At 49.4% G+C, this 15583-nt stretch overlaps 1 protein-coding gene across 1 annotated transcript in view; it reads left to right on the top strand.

Annotated features, from left to right (window-relative positions):
- COL27A1 (collagen type XXVII alpha 1 chain) overlaps nt 1-15583 on the top strand; it is a 167681-nt gene that overhangs the window by 122070 nt on the left and 30028 nt on the right. Inside the window, exons 34-37 of the mRNA XM_009907077.2 lie at nt 2183-2236; nt 4178-4231; nt 5184-5237; nt 6938-7045. Of these exons, the coding sequence (XP_009905379.2) occupies nt 2183-2236; nt 4178-4231; nt 5184-5237; nt 6938-7045 (270 nt within the window). The remainder of the gene's footprint in view (nt 1-2182; nt 2237-4177; nt 4232-5183; nt 5238-6937; nt 7046-15583) is intronic.

Raw genomic sequence — 15583 nt, 5'->3', positions numbered from 1 at the left:
CAAAGCTGATCACACTGACAAGCATGTCCCAGGCATGGCTCTAGGACCACAGCAGGGACACCTTACTGCTCCAGGGTGTTGAAACAGACCAAAAACCAATTCGGACTGAAAACTGGTCCCTCCCACACCCTGATGCCATTGTTGATGAGACACTCTCATGTCAGCCCTCCTGGATTGCCAGGACAGGCCCATCACAAGCCACTCCAGCCAACAGAGAAAACTCAGAGAAACACCTTTGCTGCTGACTGTGCTTTTGGGCTGCCGTTGCCATGAAGCAGTGGCACAAACACACCACAACCAAAGGAGCAGCCACTGCCAAAGTGTGCCCTGATGGAGTGCAGGAGATGCCTCTGTGGTTTCCTCCTGACTCATCTGCAGGCTTGGCTTGATTTCCTTCCCCTTGAAGTGTTGTAGCTTTGGCTGTTTATCCCAGGTGTACCAGTTCCCCTTGGGTAGCTTCTTTCCATGGATCCTGAGCTGTAATGTGGAAGTGATGTTTCACTGGGCTGTGAAAGCAGCAGTGAAGGTGGCTTTGAATGCAGTCTTCTGCAAAGGGCACAGTGAGTCAGGAAAGTTTCCATTCTCATGGCTGCTAGATGGGATGGAGCGAGCTCTCAGCGTGGTAAACCACACTGGAGAGCTGGAAAACTGCTACCAACCCACTCTGCATGCTGCCAACCAAGAAAGTACAGAGCTTTATTCAACTCTGTGACTCTTCCAGGAGCCTTTCCTTGCATTGGCACCTCTGGAGAAACCAAAGCAGGATTTGTGCTTTCATTGGAGCTTCCATTTTCTCATTGCGTGATTTGACCATTTGTTCATAAACCCAACTCACATCCTGCTCCCCCTCCTCTCCCTGAATCCATTTCAGCAAGCCAGGAGCTGGCTTTATTCCCTGGGCAGCAGAGTGCTCCCTTGACTATGTGCTCTATTTTTCCCTTTATTCCCAACTGTAAAGAGAAGGGAGATTGTTGTCCGGAAAGCAAATACCATAAGTAAATAAACCACTCAAATCCTTTAAAGACCAGCTTTGCTGTCCCATCCTTGGCCTTGTGGTACAAATTCTCATTCCTTATGCAGAGGTAGCAGAAAATGTACACAGATCAAAGCTCCCAACTGATCTTGGTACTAAAGATAGCAAATGAACCTGACCCCTTCAGCTCAAGGCTGCATGCACATGGCAGCTGGACACTGAGTGAGAACAGTTTGCAAGGTCATTCTCTCATCTTCTGTCTTTCTGTCTTATCTCCCATAGTTTTCCAGCTCATTTTTTTGCTCTTTTTAAGGATGCCAAACCCCTCTACTGGGGTCTGTGCTTGGACAGATAAGCCACATCATCTCATCTGCCAGACAGAGTTTTTCAGCCTGGTGACAGCCCTGTGCTGTGCATTTTTGGTCCGAGCCCAGTTGTTGGCATTAAGATGTTTGTTGGCCCATCACAGCCAGAGAAAGTGAGTGATGGATGTCAGGGTTAATGCAGCCAAAGTTTGTGCTGGAGTCTTTGGTGTAACCTTGCTGTTCTTGGCTCCCTTCAGCTGTCCTGGAGCAGGCAGCACCGTTGTGCCCCTCACTTTCTGGAAGCATGGGGCCAGCAGCTCAGCTCCAAGCTGGGTCATCTGGGTCATCTGCTTCTGCAAAGGCAGGACAGTTCAATGTGCCTGCAGACCCTGGGGCTGTGTAATGCTTCACCCTAACCTAAATGAGACCAGTAGCATGGGCAATGCTCTCACACCAGTGGTAGCAGTCATGGGGAGCAGGGAGCAAGAGCACAGCTGAGAATTTTTGTTATCTGCTGTGCCAGCCAACCTGCTGGAGCCTTTCAAGTCTAGTTCTGGACCTTTTCCCCTCTTCTCCAAATAGTCCTAGTGCTGCTCCTTGGCATGGTTACCAACCTTAGAGAGCAGAGGGTTTGGAAGGAGTTGGAACAAGGCACTTGGCAGAGGAGGCTGGGGTCTGCTGGGGGGCTGGGAAGAGGGGAGGTGTGAGCAGAGTCCTCCCAGGAACCAGGCACAGCTGGGCCTCTTTGATGCTGTGTGCCCTGAGCTAGCTCCAGGGAGGTAATTACATTGCAACCAGGGCTCTGCTGTCCCAGGAGAGCTCTGCTAAAGGAATTAAGTCTTTGATCTTGCTTTCTACTTGCTTACAATGGGCTTTTTCATTATCATGCTGTATTTTTTCCCAGGGACCGCCTGGCTCAATAGGACAACCTGGCCTTGCAGGTGAACCTGGCATGAAGGTAAGAAAAACCCTTAGTGCAATTTCTCAGTCAGACCAGGGAGATAAGAGCAACTTCTGCTCCTGCAGGACTGGGTAATGTTGCAGGTTCACCCTCCAGCAGCAGAAGCAGACAGCGCATTCCACAAAAGATAAACTCTGAGAAACAAACTCAGGTTAACTCCAAGCCCTTGGTTACAAATTCCTGTGCCCCATCTCGAGGGGGAGGCTGTCAGTGCTGGGGAGAAGCATTGTCCCAAGGATCTTATGCCTCCAGATCTGTGAAGGACCTTGGGAATGAAGCTCTACTCCTTTGCAGATGCAAAATCTGAATGGAGAGTCCTCAAGACCCAGGCGGCTTCTAATTTGAAACAAGAAGAGTCTTAGGAAGGTCCCAAGCTTAAAAATACCCTCAGACAAGGTCCCACCACAGTTTCCAAGCCTTAGCTCTTTGGGGACTGAACTCCTCTCATGGTTATGAGGGAAAGATGCCCTGCTCCAGGGCCATGAATGCACCTTCTTGTCCACATGGAAAGGCCTATAAAAACCATCTCTTTGTTTGAATAAGGTCCCCGTGCTGAGCAGTTCAGAGGGGGGTTTATTTTATCCTAACCCCCTTTCCACTTGGTTTGAAGGTTTGCTGCTGCGTGCAGAGCTTTTGAGCAGACTCTGTGTGGGAATTAAATGCAATTTCCTCTTTGCTGTCCTTCACTCCCCACCCCCAGCCCCATCCTTTGCCATGTTTTCCTTGGCAAATCTTCTGAAGCTTCACTGGAGCTACCGTGTCTCTGGCACCCTGATACCGCACAAGTGTTCCAGCTCCTGTGCTCCTGGCTGCCCTCCTCAGCCACAGGATTCAGTGGCTTGCACAAACACCCCCTTAGCAGCTGCCAGTGGCACACGTCCTTGCTGAGGAGTCAGGGAGCAGGACTCCCATGCTGCTCCTTCTCCTGAGCTGGGAGGTGCTGGGACAGGCTGGAGTTGCTCTGGGCAGCCATCACTTGCAGACCTGTTTGCTGCAGGATGAGATGTATGGATGGCTCAAAGCTTTTCCCTCTTATGCCTCTGCATTTCCTGTGCTCTCTTTCTTGCAAAGGTGTTGGCTTGGATGGGGACCTGTGGGAGGTAGTTGTCCTATGGCCATTGTATTCTCCATGCTAAATTGCAACCTGATAGCCTGTCACCAAGATCCTTTTGTTTGCCGGCTCCAGCACCTTCTGTTCACTCTCATTTTGGTGCCATCAAAGGTTCAGGTTTTTCTCCACGCTGCTCAGTCTCAAAGAACTGCTGGCTCTGGTTGTGCCTGATACAGCACTGCACTGCACCCAGCATTGCTACTCTTCTGCCAAAGGGCCATGCCAAGGGAATATCCTCTGTCTCTGCAGCTGCAAGCAGCACAAACCTCTCCTCAACCCCTGTCCTTTGTCAAATTCTACAACTGTTCAGAGTAGAGTCAAATATCATTTAAATAGTGTTCCAGTCTTTAAAGGGTGGCTACAAAGAAGATGGAGATTTCCTTTCTACAAGGAGTTAGGTGGGAAACACAAAGGGTAATGGATGCAAGTTACTCCTGGGGAGTTTCCAGTTAGACTTAGGAGAAAAAAACATCACAGGGACATTCAACCATTGGAATAAATCTCCCCAGGGAAATGGTGGAGTACTCAGCATTGAACACTTCCAAGACCATGCTTTTGCCAAGAAAGTTTGAACCAGATGATCCTTCAGGTCCCTTTCAACCTGGTTGATCATTACAACAGAGCCTGTAAGGTGTGTGATGACTCTGTGTGAGCAGAGGCATTGGTGATGCCAACCTGGACTATAAGACCCCCTTGCAAACTGAAGTGAAGGTGTTTGTGTGGGAGAAGAAAAGAAAAGGTCAACATTCTGGGTGCAGTGGGAAGTGTTCCATGCTCACTTTCTGTTGGTAAACAGCTCATCTCCATATCTGGTTCCTTCTTCTTAGGGTGACCCTGGCCAGTTGGGAGTCCCTGGAGAGCAAGGCCTCATTGGCCAAAGAGTAAGTACAATCATCTGGCAGATGTTCTGTCCCTTACCAGTTCCCCAAAGGCTCTTTTCCCTGACAGACCCTGATCTGGGCATGCTGTAACCCTTGTAGCCTTTGCTTCTTCTGAGTGGTGGAAAGACCTTCCTGGCAGAGTCTGTCTTGTGGAGCTCACCAGCCCACATGAGCCTCTCCAAAGCTACAGAGCTGCTGTGACAACCTCATGTATGAGATGGGGAGTGTGGGAACAGACTGGTCCTGTTCACCAGGAGGTTACAGCCTGCACAGCATTAAGCAGGGAAACACTGGTTGCACTGTGCACCCATGGGAGGGAGCCAGGGACAGGATGAATGCAGGGATTGAAGCTGCCTGTGCCTCTTGTCCCTTCTTGGGACTAAGGTCAGTTGTTGGAGCAGGATGGGAAGCCCCAGGTTAAGTGAACAGAGACTGAGCTCCCTTTGCAGCACAGGGAAGGAGATCTTCCTGCCGGCTAGCAACAGGATCCATGGAGGAGAAACCATGGCTCAGAATAAAGCAAGAGGCTGAATTCCCACTCCTGCTCCAGGAAAAGCTTGTTCAGCATTAGGATATAAGATAGGACACGTGTCAAAGTGCAGTGTGAGACTCCTGTCCCTGCAGCCACAACTTGCTGTCCTTGACAGGACAAGAGGAAACAATCTCAAATTGCTCCAGGGGAGGGATAGGTTAGACATGAGGAAAAATTTCTTCACCCAAAGAGTTGACAAGCCCTGGAGCAGGCTGCCCAGAGAAGTGGAATCCCCATCCCTGGAGGGATTTAAAAGCCTTGTAGATGAGGTGCTGAGAGACATGGTTTAGTGCTGGGTTAAGTGTTGGCCTTGATGATCTGAAAGATCTTTTCCAGTGTACAGTTGTCATTCAGCTGCAGAAAGCATGAGAAGAAAGCAGGTTTAGGCACAGCCTTATGGTGCTTGTTTCCATCTTGCAGGGAGAATCAGGGCTGGAAGGGGACAATGGACCACCTGGGCCAGATGGTGTCAAGGTAAACCTCACTCATGTGGCACATTTCGGCTCTCATGCACATCCCCATGCACTCAGGCCCCCGTGGTTCCCAGGGCAAGGTTGAAGTCAAGGGGTTTATTGAGTCCCCTGTGCAATAAGCCTCTGCACTGCTCCCTCTAAGGAATTCTTTTCTGCAAGCACACAGAATGGACTACTCCTGTTCCATTCCTCTACCCACGTTTTTGGCATCCAATCAGATCTCCAGAAAGGTCAAGTTCCTCAAAACCCAACAGTTTGTCTGTTTTATTTGAGTCTTTACAGATTAAATTTCCAACTAATCAGGAATTCCTGGGCCCTGGCAGGGGGAGTCAAGAATTGTCCATCGCTCTGCCCTGCACATGGCTGACCAGAACACGATTAGCAAGTGAAGAAATCAGATCCCCTTCTTCTTGGCAAAGCCCCAGCTGCTCACCCAGGGCTTGCACTGCGCTGTGTATCTCACTGATGTGAGTTTGCTACCTTGCCTTTGGCTCAGGACTCTGATTTCTGTCCCTGCACAGCAGGCCTTTCCAAACAGGCCAGCAGTTCTGTTCCATGGAAAGAAAAGGCAGCCAGCCCCACAACAATGCACTTTATTGCTTTGCTCCAGTTAAGCTATTTGCCATGTGTCTCTGCTCCTGCTTATCTCTGAATGTTAGACCAGAAGACTCTTCCTTAGAGGCTTCTGTGTTTTCTGGCCACCGCTAACTGTGCCTAAGAGCTCTCAAACCCAACCAGATCTAGGAAGTTTCATGTAAATATGAGGGGAAATTTTTTCACTGTGAGGGTGACAGAGCACTGGAACCCTCACAGGACTCCAGCCCAGGGAGGTTGTGGAGTCTCCCTCTCTGGAGATATTCAAAACTCACCTGGATGTTTTCCTGTGTAATCTGGGGTAGGTGATCCTGCTCTGGCAGGGGGATTGGACTTAGGTGATCTGTCGAGGTCCCCTCCAGCCCCTGAATTCTGTGACTCTGTGATCTTCTCAACCTGACTCTGTTTCTGGCCAGTAGAAGAGCAGCTGCTCGCTGTGGGAGCATTTCTGTAACCAGATCAGACGTTGTTGCGCTCTCCCTAATGCAGATGCAAGTGGAAAAAATGTCTCTGTCAAGGCTGGTTGGGTGCAAAGTTTGCTGTCAGTACAGAATTGGCCTTCTTGATTGGCTCAACAAGATTTTGTGCCATCAGTTATAGGAATGGTGATTTGATATGGTGCCTACTGCCTGGACTACAAATCCTTTACAGGGGCAAGGTGAGATGTTTCACAGAGGGTTTATTCAAGCCCTGGGCTGGTTCCCATTTGGCAGCAAGACCCGTGCAGCCATTCCAGACAAACCCATCCTATTAAAAATCTTTCAGCATCCCAAGCTCAGGGCTTCTGGGTGACTTTAATATCTTGTCCACCTGTCTCATTCATTTAGGAGGTTCAGACCTTATTACAGGAGAAGCAAAGGGGTTCGGATTACCCTGTGTGATGAGGGACATCCTTGCCCTCCAGCCAGAAGGTTCATTTTTTGCTCACTTTGTTAAATGTCAAGTGTGTTATGACTCAACCTCATTCATCCTTTTGCTTGCAGGCTGCCTTCCTCCCAGCCTCCTGAAACATTAATTATGTGGTGGGTTTTTACCTTGCAAGAGCCAGGTACACTGACCCCTGCGTTGTGTGGGTATGTAAAGCTCCTACCCTCCTCTCTTCCACAGGGAGACAAAGGAGAGCAAGGCCTGGAAGGAGAGAAAGGAGAAAAAGGCAACGAAGGACTGAAGGGAAAAGAAGGGCCCCCAGGATATCCTGGCATCACAGGTGTCCGAGTGAGTCTGCAAACCCAGCTGCTCGCCCCTGTAGCTGCTCTGTGGGTTTCCCAAGGGAATTAGTGCTCTTCTCCCAGGCTGCCCTGGCAGCCCTCTTTTCTCCCCCTTTTTCTCCCCCTTTTTCTCCCCCCTTTTATCCCCCCTTTTCTTCCCCCTTTCCTCCCCCCTTTTCTCCCCCCTTTTCTCCCCCCTTTTCTCCCCCCTTTTCTCCCCCCTTTTCTCCCCCCTTTTCTCCCCCCTTTTCTCCCCCTTTTTCTCCCCCTTTTTCTCCCCCTTTTTCTCCCCCCTTTTATCCCCCCTTTTCTTCCCCCTTTCCTCCCCCCTTTTCTCCCCCATTTTCTCCCCCTTTTCTTCCCCCCTTTTCCCCCCTTTCCCCCCCTTTTCCCTCCTTTTTCCTCTTTTTCCCCTTTTTTTTTCTTTTTCTCCTTTTTTTCCTTTTTTTCCTTTTTTTTCCTTTTTTTCCTTTTTTTTCCTCCTTTTATTCCCTTTTTTTTTCCTTTTGACAAGGGTAGGAACCACTGCAGACATGAACCCTACTGTAACAGGGCATGCCATGCTGCAGCACAGCACCTGTGGGCAGACTGAAAGGCAGATGCAGGCAGCGAACCGTGATGGTGGTTAGGGTAGGAAGATATCTGAGCTGTGCCCCTTGTGAATGTCATCATAAAGTGTGTTGGGTTTTGTGAAATACTGCAACCAGGAGATGATTTACTCTTGGATACACACTTGAGATGTGGATCCCTTCTCTGGTCTGCCATAGGCTTTGGGACACTGTGCCTCTCTGTACTGCATCTGTCGAGTGGGCCACCTCACAGGGTCTGAGAGAAGGATGTACAGAGGAGCTGAGTTTCCCTTGCCAGAGTTGGGAAACAGCCAGATTTTACTTTCTGCTGGTTGATGATTACTTGCTTACCTCTGGTTTCCCCTTCTAAAGTTTTCTCCTTAAATATAGAAAACAAACAGAAGAAATTAGCAGAAAATTGTTCCTGACTATTCAGTGACTACCACAGGCATGTCTGCTTCACTTGGAAGTTTGAGCACAGCACCACAGAGAAAAAAAAATGTGATTCTGGCTCTGAGGTGAGAGCTGTAGGGCCAGAGGAGTTGGGCAAGGTCTCTTTTGTGGTGCCAGATGGAGGACAGCTCTGCCCAGTGCCCCAGTGGGCTGCTCTGCAAGCCAAGTCAGGCCCTTCTGCTTGCAATGTGTTTTATCAGCTTGAAGACATGATTTGTCCTTGAGATAGGACAAGAGGAAACTGCCTTAAGCTCACCAGTGAAGGTTTAGGTTGGACATGAGGAACAATTTCTTCCTGCAAAAAGCTGTCAAGCCCTGGCACAGGCTGCCCAAAGAAGTGGTGGAGTTCCCATCCCTGGAGGGATTAAACAGCCATCTAGCTGTGGTGTTGAGGGACGTGGCTTAGTGGTGACGTGGCAGTGCTGGGTTAACAGTTGGACTTGGTGATCTTAAAGGTCTCTTCCAACTAAAACACTTTTGTTGTAATTATTGTTGTGGATCAAAGTTACAGAAAGCAAGAACTGACTTTCTGTGAAGCCACAGCCTGGTTAAGCTGGCTGCAGAAAGCATGGGCTTGCAAGGCTCTTTCTGTGAAGCCACAGCCTGGTTAAGTTGGATGCAGCCAGTCTGGCCAGACTGGCCATGCACCCATACCATGAGTCTTGCTGCTCATGCAGCCAGAGAACACTCTGGCTTCCACACCACACCTCTCCAGGTGGCATGTGAGTGGCCCCAGCACATCAGAAGGAACGAGTAGCCCAAGTCTCACCAAGTTTGATGGCAGCTCTGAAATCTCTGCCTGGGATGGGTGGGAGGCAGCAAGGCAAGCAGGTACCTCTGAGAGCTGGGTGGATGCTCTTTGCTGGAGTGTGTTATTTTTCCCTTTGGTGATGTTATGACTGGCTAAAAGGAGGGCAGAGAGAAGGGTGTGAGGGGATGGAAGCAGCAAAGGGGATGGATTTATGTTATTTTTGGGCTGAGGTTGGGATTTGAGTGCTGACTTGACTAGAAGGTGGAAACATTGGCTTAATACTGCAGTGCAGCTCCATAAATGTGCAGAATAGGTCTGTAGACCCGCCCCAAATAAGGCCACCTTCAGTCACAGGCCCCTGTACCCACAGGAAGCTCTTTGCAGGACTGGGACTATACCATGGGTGAGGGGTGGTCCCTATTATCCCAGTTCCCTCACAGCTGCAGGCTGGCACAGCTGGACAGCTGCCCTCAGGGCTCAGCCCTCCCCAGGCTGTGCTTCTGGCTGGCTCCTGTGTTTACATTGTGTGTGTGTAAAGAACCAATAAAAGCACTAAAGTCATGCAAAAGCCATATGAAGTTCTAGCATATGAAATATAGATTCTCTCAGAATCTGCCCCTGCTGTTTGCCAGCATGTCCCTGGGAACATGATGCCATTTTCTGTTTTATTTTAAAAAGAGCCAGCAGAGCCAAGATTCCTGCCCATAATCACTCCTTTTTAGCTTTCTGGGTTTTACTGCCTGGTGCTGTATTTCCATCTACTGTTTTGGTGTGCTGCTTTGTATATCCTTATGTCCAAACTCAAGCAGACTCAGGGACCATGCAGATTGCAGCTAGCTCTGCCTCCCCTGCCAAAAGCCCAGCCCTTACCTAATCAGCTGCTGTTCCTGTGCTCACTGAGGTAATTCAAGGATGGAAATCCCCTGGCAGAAGACAAATTGTTTTTCTCTTCTCATTTTTTCATTTGAGATTTTTTATCCTACTTTTCCATGGAGAAAATGTACAAATATTGGTGGCATCTTCCTTAGATTCTGGTCAAGATACAGTTTACAGCTCAGAGATGCATACCACAAGAGGTAACTGCAGCCCTTTTCAACTAAGGATTGGAAGCTGAAATGTGAAATCAGCCCAGCCTCTGCAAGAGATGCCACAAAAGCTACCTCAGGCACAGCCCACCACAAATATACAGGATGGACAGTGGGGCTTTAATGCTGCTGGACAAAGATAACCAGAATTCCAGAGGTATTCACCCAAAACAAAAGCCAAAGCTGCATGGTGATGAACTTCTGCCCAGGATTGGTAGGGTGGCATGGAACTGCCTGGAGAAGGTGTGGAGGCACTTGCATTGGTGGGAAGAGACATGTTGGCTGTGGACACGCACATTCCACACTGCTTGTGGTTTCAGGGCATCTGATGTGAGAATGTTGTGCTGTCCAGTACTCAGTTTAGATGGTTTTCCTGAGAATTTCATCTTTAGCTTTGCATCTTCATTTGGTCTCTGCTGGCAGGGCACTCAGAAGTCCTTAAATCCATGCTTCACTTCATTCCTGCCTGGATCCACTGACTTCCCAGAGATGTTTGCTTCTGCTCAAACACATTCAGATATCCTGCTCATCTACAGAGGAACAGTGGAGATGTTGATTCTCCTGTGCTGTCAGCGGGAGAGACACACAACAACCTGGCAAGTTGCCTGTGCCAACAAACTGACCTCTGGGAATGTAGCTCATCTTCTGCTTCTGGAACAGATTCGTATTAGCCCAGGGAAGCTGATGCCCTTCTGCAGTCGTGGACATAGAGACAAGCTTCTCCCGTGCTTTGGCCTGGCTTTGTGTTGCACTCTGCCTTGACTCTAGAGGGGACCCACAGGAACAGGTCCTCCACAAACAGCAATGATCTCTGGAAAGTGCTTTTCATCACAAGTCCCTGCAGCTACACCAACTCTTGAAGATTTTTTTCCTTAGCACCAAGGGCATGTTTAGTCTTAATCTTCATTTTGCTTATGTCTAATGGAACATGACACTTCACTATCAAGGAAATGAGGTGTCTGATTGCTCTGAAATTATCTGGTTTTACTACATTTTCAGTCCAGTGCACATAATGGCCTGGGGCAAAGGCCTGGTGCTGGCAGTGTCCCTTGTAGCTGCAGAGCAGGTAGAAGTTGGGGAACTTGGCAGGGCACGTACAAGCTTGCACACCGCATGGCAATGGGCCAGCACAAAGGGTGGAAAGAGATTAACAGTTCTTCAATCTGTGCAGTCATAGAGCTCCCTGCATGATGGCAGATCATAGAATCAGAGAATGGTTTGGGTGAGAAGGGACCAGGACAGCTGTTGACTCCAGCTCCCCTTCAGTGAGCAGAAACATCTTCAACTAGATCAGGTTGCTCAGAGCCTTGTTCAACCTGTTCTTGAATATTTTCAGGGTTGGGTTTTCTGTCACCTCTCTGGGCAGCCTGTTCAACCTAACAGGATGTATTGGAGCATCTTCACAGGTGCTAAAGCTAGAGGAAGCACAAAGGGTCTATGCTGCCCTTCAGTGTCATGCAGAAGGGAGACATTCATCCAGCAATCGAGCCCTAGAGCAGGGACACATCTGACTTTATTGAGCAAGGTTATGATGCAACATAGCTGAGCACAACCAAACTTCTCTTGGTGCTCAAAGAATAGTTTTCAAAGAGCTTTAGCTTGGCTCAGCCATCTCCAGTATTAACATATCTGAAAACTGGTTTTCACTGTGGTTTTAAATCTCAAACCAAAGCAGCAGGGAGGCCCCAGCCAAGTCTCCAGGGATAGTTTGTACATATTTCAAAGCCAGTGGATTTCAGCAAACAAACCTGGCCACTGAGATGGGCCATGAGTCTCACTGCTGTGGCTGGCAGGACTCAAGGCAGCTGGAGGTGAGATACACAAGTATCCTCTATCTTTTGCTCACTTTGTCCAAGTTCACACTGCTCTCTGTTCAGTTCCAGTTCCTGCTTAGCAAAGGGATGGGCCACTTGCCCCTCTGGTCATAAAACAAGAAATCAATACTCCTGAAACACTAACTCCCAGCTAAGTGCATTTGAGCTTTCAAAATTCACATCAGGGATGTGCATCTTTCCCGAGCTGAGCTCTGCCTCACATGTCTCCTCTCAGTGGTTTCCATCTTCTAATACAAACTTGTCGCCTTTGCTCGATCTTGACTTCCTTCTGGACTTGGCCATTTGACCTGTGGTTGGCTTGTCTGAGCAGCAAAGAGCTGAAGATCTCTTGCCCTGGCAGAGCATAAAGGACTTTTTGGACTTCTTGGACATCTCCACTCAGGGAGAGCGGATGGAAATCCTTGTATGAACAGGAGGAGGAGTTAGCCACTTGAAATCCAGACTTCCTGTATGGGCAAAGCAGGACAAGGATCTGTCTCTGCAGTTTCTGAGGAGGCTGGAAGATACAACAGCCTGTTGAACCCTGGCAAGGCATCCATCAGCAGTGCAAGTGTCATGGTGCAGTCTGCCAAAATAAAAAGGTAATTCATCTGCTGACCTGTAACTGTACGTGGAAGTAATGCCACAGGGCCTCCAATACCCAAAGAAAAGTGTTGGAGAGCAATGTGCACTTGCAAAGGGTCTGGCTGCTACTCAGTCCTGCTCTTCCCAACAGAGGATGGTATGAGCCAAAGGCTGAAGTCACCAGAGAGCATCCAGCAACCTGGACACAGGCAAATGGTCCTTTAGAGCAGCCCCCACAAAACTGCTCCTCTCCACTGCTTCTCTGCTGCACCTACAGAAAATACAGCGTTGTGGCCCTTCCCTTGGAGGTCAAGCAGTCCTGCAGTCCTGTTTGAGCAGAAGGTCCAAGGCAGTTGGCAGGAGGGAGGTGGTGGGTTTCCAGCTGTGCTCTGTAGCTGTGCACTGCAGTTTCTGTAATGTGCTGGTTGTGGTGCAGGGCAGACATCTGAGAGTGAGGCATTCACAATGCCAGGAAAGCAACTGCAGAGCCCATAGGTAACCAAGTCCAACATGCTCTGAAAGGAGAAAATCCCTCCTTGTGCGGCAGAACTGGGAGCTGAGCTCTTTTTTTTCCCTTTCCTTTCCACTTCATTTCTAACCTGAAATCCAATCTGCAGTGTCATTCGAGCCACGTCAGGACTCGGGAAGCTCTGAGCCAGAGGCTCCAATGGTACAAATCACCATAAACAATTACATCAGAGAAGGTCTGGCTGTGTGTGCCGGCCCCGCTGCGTGATGCAGATGTGCACCAGCAGAGCAACAGAGCTCAAAGGGCTGCTAAATCCTTCTGCTCTGATGCAACAAGGTCCAAAGTCCTTTCGTTTGCTCTCCAAGAGGGTAGATTGATGGAGCTGGACTGGGGTGGAGATATGAGAAGGTTTTTTTGAAGGAACTCACAGTGCTGTGAGAAGGACAAAGCCACTACCCAGCCCAGTACAGAGCCCTGGGTGAACTCGTGGCTCTTGGCTCCAGCGCTGTGGTCTCAGCCACATTGCTCTCCAGAGCGGCAGCGACTCCCTGTGCAGTGTTGGATGGTGCCCTGAGGAGAGCATCCTTCCCATCATGTTCTTGTTTCTCCACCATCTACAGCCTCCAGTCCTGAAGAGGAAGGGAGTACTTTCTGATCAGGATGGACCTTCTGCTCTCAGCTAGCAGAGTTGCTTCAGAAACAGCATGTGGTGGTGACAGCTGAGAGGGGGCTGGTTTCTGGGCGCTGTAGAGCCAGAGCAGAGCAGGAGTTCATTCTCATCCAACACGCTGCTCTATTACAAAGTTGTCCAAACACCACTCAGAGCAGAATTTGTCCCAGAGTGGCTTTTTGTTCTTTGTTCTTTTCTGTTTCCTGCCACTGAAAACACGATTCAAAGATTTTCTGCAACAAAGCCGCTCGCTCTGCCGCCGCTGAATCCAGCCATTCAGCCCCTGCACATGAGCTCAGCCACAGCTGGCAATGCCACATCACTGACATGGCATTCAGCTCCCTGAAAAACTCCCTGAGCCTGCCCAAGGACAGTCCTGGAGTCACTTCTGGTTTTAATCTCTGCTCTCCATGCAGGAATCTTTGCTTTTTCTGATAATGTGCTGAGCTGTTGTTTCCTGGAAGAGCTGCTTTTCGTGCCCTGGTCTGTGGGCTGTCTGTGGAGCTCTTGCTTGAAAGAAATTTCTTAAACTCCCTCGGCTGGAGGGCATGGGGTTATCCTCTGACTGAGCTATGGAAGGACTGGAGAGCACTGGGCTCGGTGTGCAGGGGAGGGCTGCGACAGCCCCAGCAGCATGTCAGTGGTAACAAGGAGCTCCTCACAGCCTTTGTCTGGGAAATGTGGTGTTAATCCTCATCTTGCCCTTGAATATTAGCAGAAGATGCACAAAGCAGTAAAGTGACTTGCTCAGGGTCATGCAGGAGGTTCAGTCAGTGGCAGAGGGGTGGCCTGGGACCAGACGCATCTCAGTAGATGTTTACTGAGACATCTGTGCTTGTCTAAGGGCATGGTCCCTTTGCTGCAGAGACAAATATCGCCTGGGCTTGTGAAGAACCACATCCCAAGCCACAGCTACCCCTTCTGTCATTGTGTAACATCCTTGGAGCATCATCACTCATGAGGACAAATACCCAGCAAAGCCACAAGCAGGTAGTTGCCTTGCATCAAAACCCAAAGGCAAACAACAGTTGCTCAGGAATGTAGCTGAATGTGCTTTGAGTAGGGCAGGAGCAAGGGTCAGGGCAGTGCCTCTCACAGCTGTAGTCCACAGGTCTCTGCTTCCCCTTCTAGAAGCATGTTGTCATCCTTGGGCTGCTCTGCCTTTAAATGTATTTAGCTTCTCCTTCTTTTGCTTTAATACTCAGTGCATCACTGATGGCTTCAGGTTCAGCCTCATCTGTGGAAGGGCAAATATCCCATTTTATGGAGAGATATATACTAAATTTTGTTACTTGGGAGATTTTATTACAGGGATTTCCCCTCCCCACCCCACCCCCTGTCTGTTATTCTGGTATCTTTGACTCAGCCCACCACATCCACTGAAAACTTTAGAGTGGACTGGGTTTGCCTGTGGGCCCTGGGAATCCTGATGGGAATCACAGGGCTCTCCCAGTCCTCGGGGAACCACTGCTTGCAGTGATCGAGGTTGCTCCCCTTCAGCCAAGGGGCCGTTGGCCTTCACAGTGCATCAGCCAGCTCTGCCTGCTCTCAGGGCTGCTGGGGAAGGCTGATCCCAGCTGGTCTTCGTTTAGAGTTAATAGGAGTCAAAATGAGCCAGAATTTGAAATAAATCCCATTGATTTGGCACAGTTTCTTTCCTGACTCAGACGAAGGAGATGCACTTTTTGAGCAGTTACTTCAAGATTCTCCTCCTTATTGCAAGAAAGGATTTCATTCCCCTCCTCTTCCACAACCCCAGGGCATCTGTGTCCTTCAAAAGGAAGATATTAACCCTTAGTGTTTGGGAGAGGTTATAAAGAGAACAAGTAGCACTGGGTGTAAGTGGGAGTCACAGTGCCCAAGTGCTCCGTCCATTTCTTTCTTCCAGTTGTCAGCCTCCAGCACTGGATAATAATTCTTTGGAGCATTTTGGTGTCATCATGTATGAGAGCTTCACAGCTTAGTGGGAACGAGGGCTTGTACTTTTCCTTCACTTTCCACCCACCCATCAAGCCTCTTGGTGGCACTTTTGCCTCCCGTGCTTCCACAGAGATGCAGATATAGAGGCAAAGAGGTTCCCAGAAACAACAAATGAGTGGCAGCTCAGGGCTATCAGAGCCAACCAGAGCAGCTCAGAGCACACAGCCCT

The sequence above is a fragment of the Dryobates pubescens genome, chromosome 29 (assembly GCF_014839835.1).
Source record: "Dryobates pubescens isolate bDryPub1 chromosome 29, bDryPub1.pri, whole genome shotgun sequence".
Lineage (NCBI taxonomy): Eukaryota > Metazoa > Chordata > Aves > Piciformes > Picidae > Dryobates > Dryobates pubescens.
Note: the sequence above shows the minus strand (reverse complement) of the source record. Positions and strands in the feature narration are given on the sequence as shown.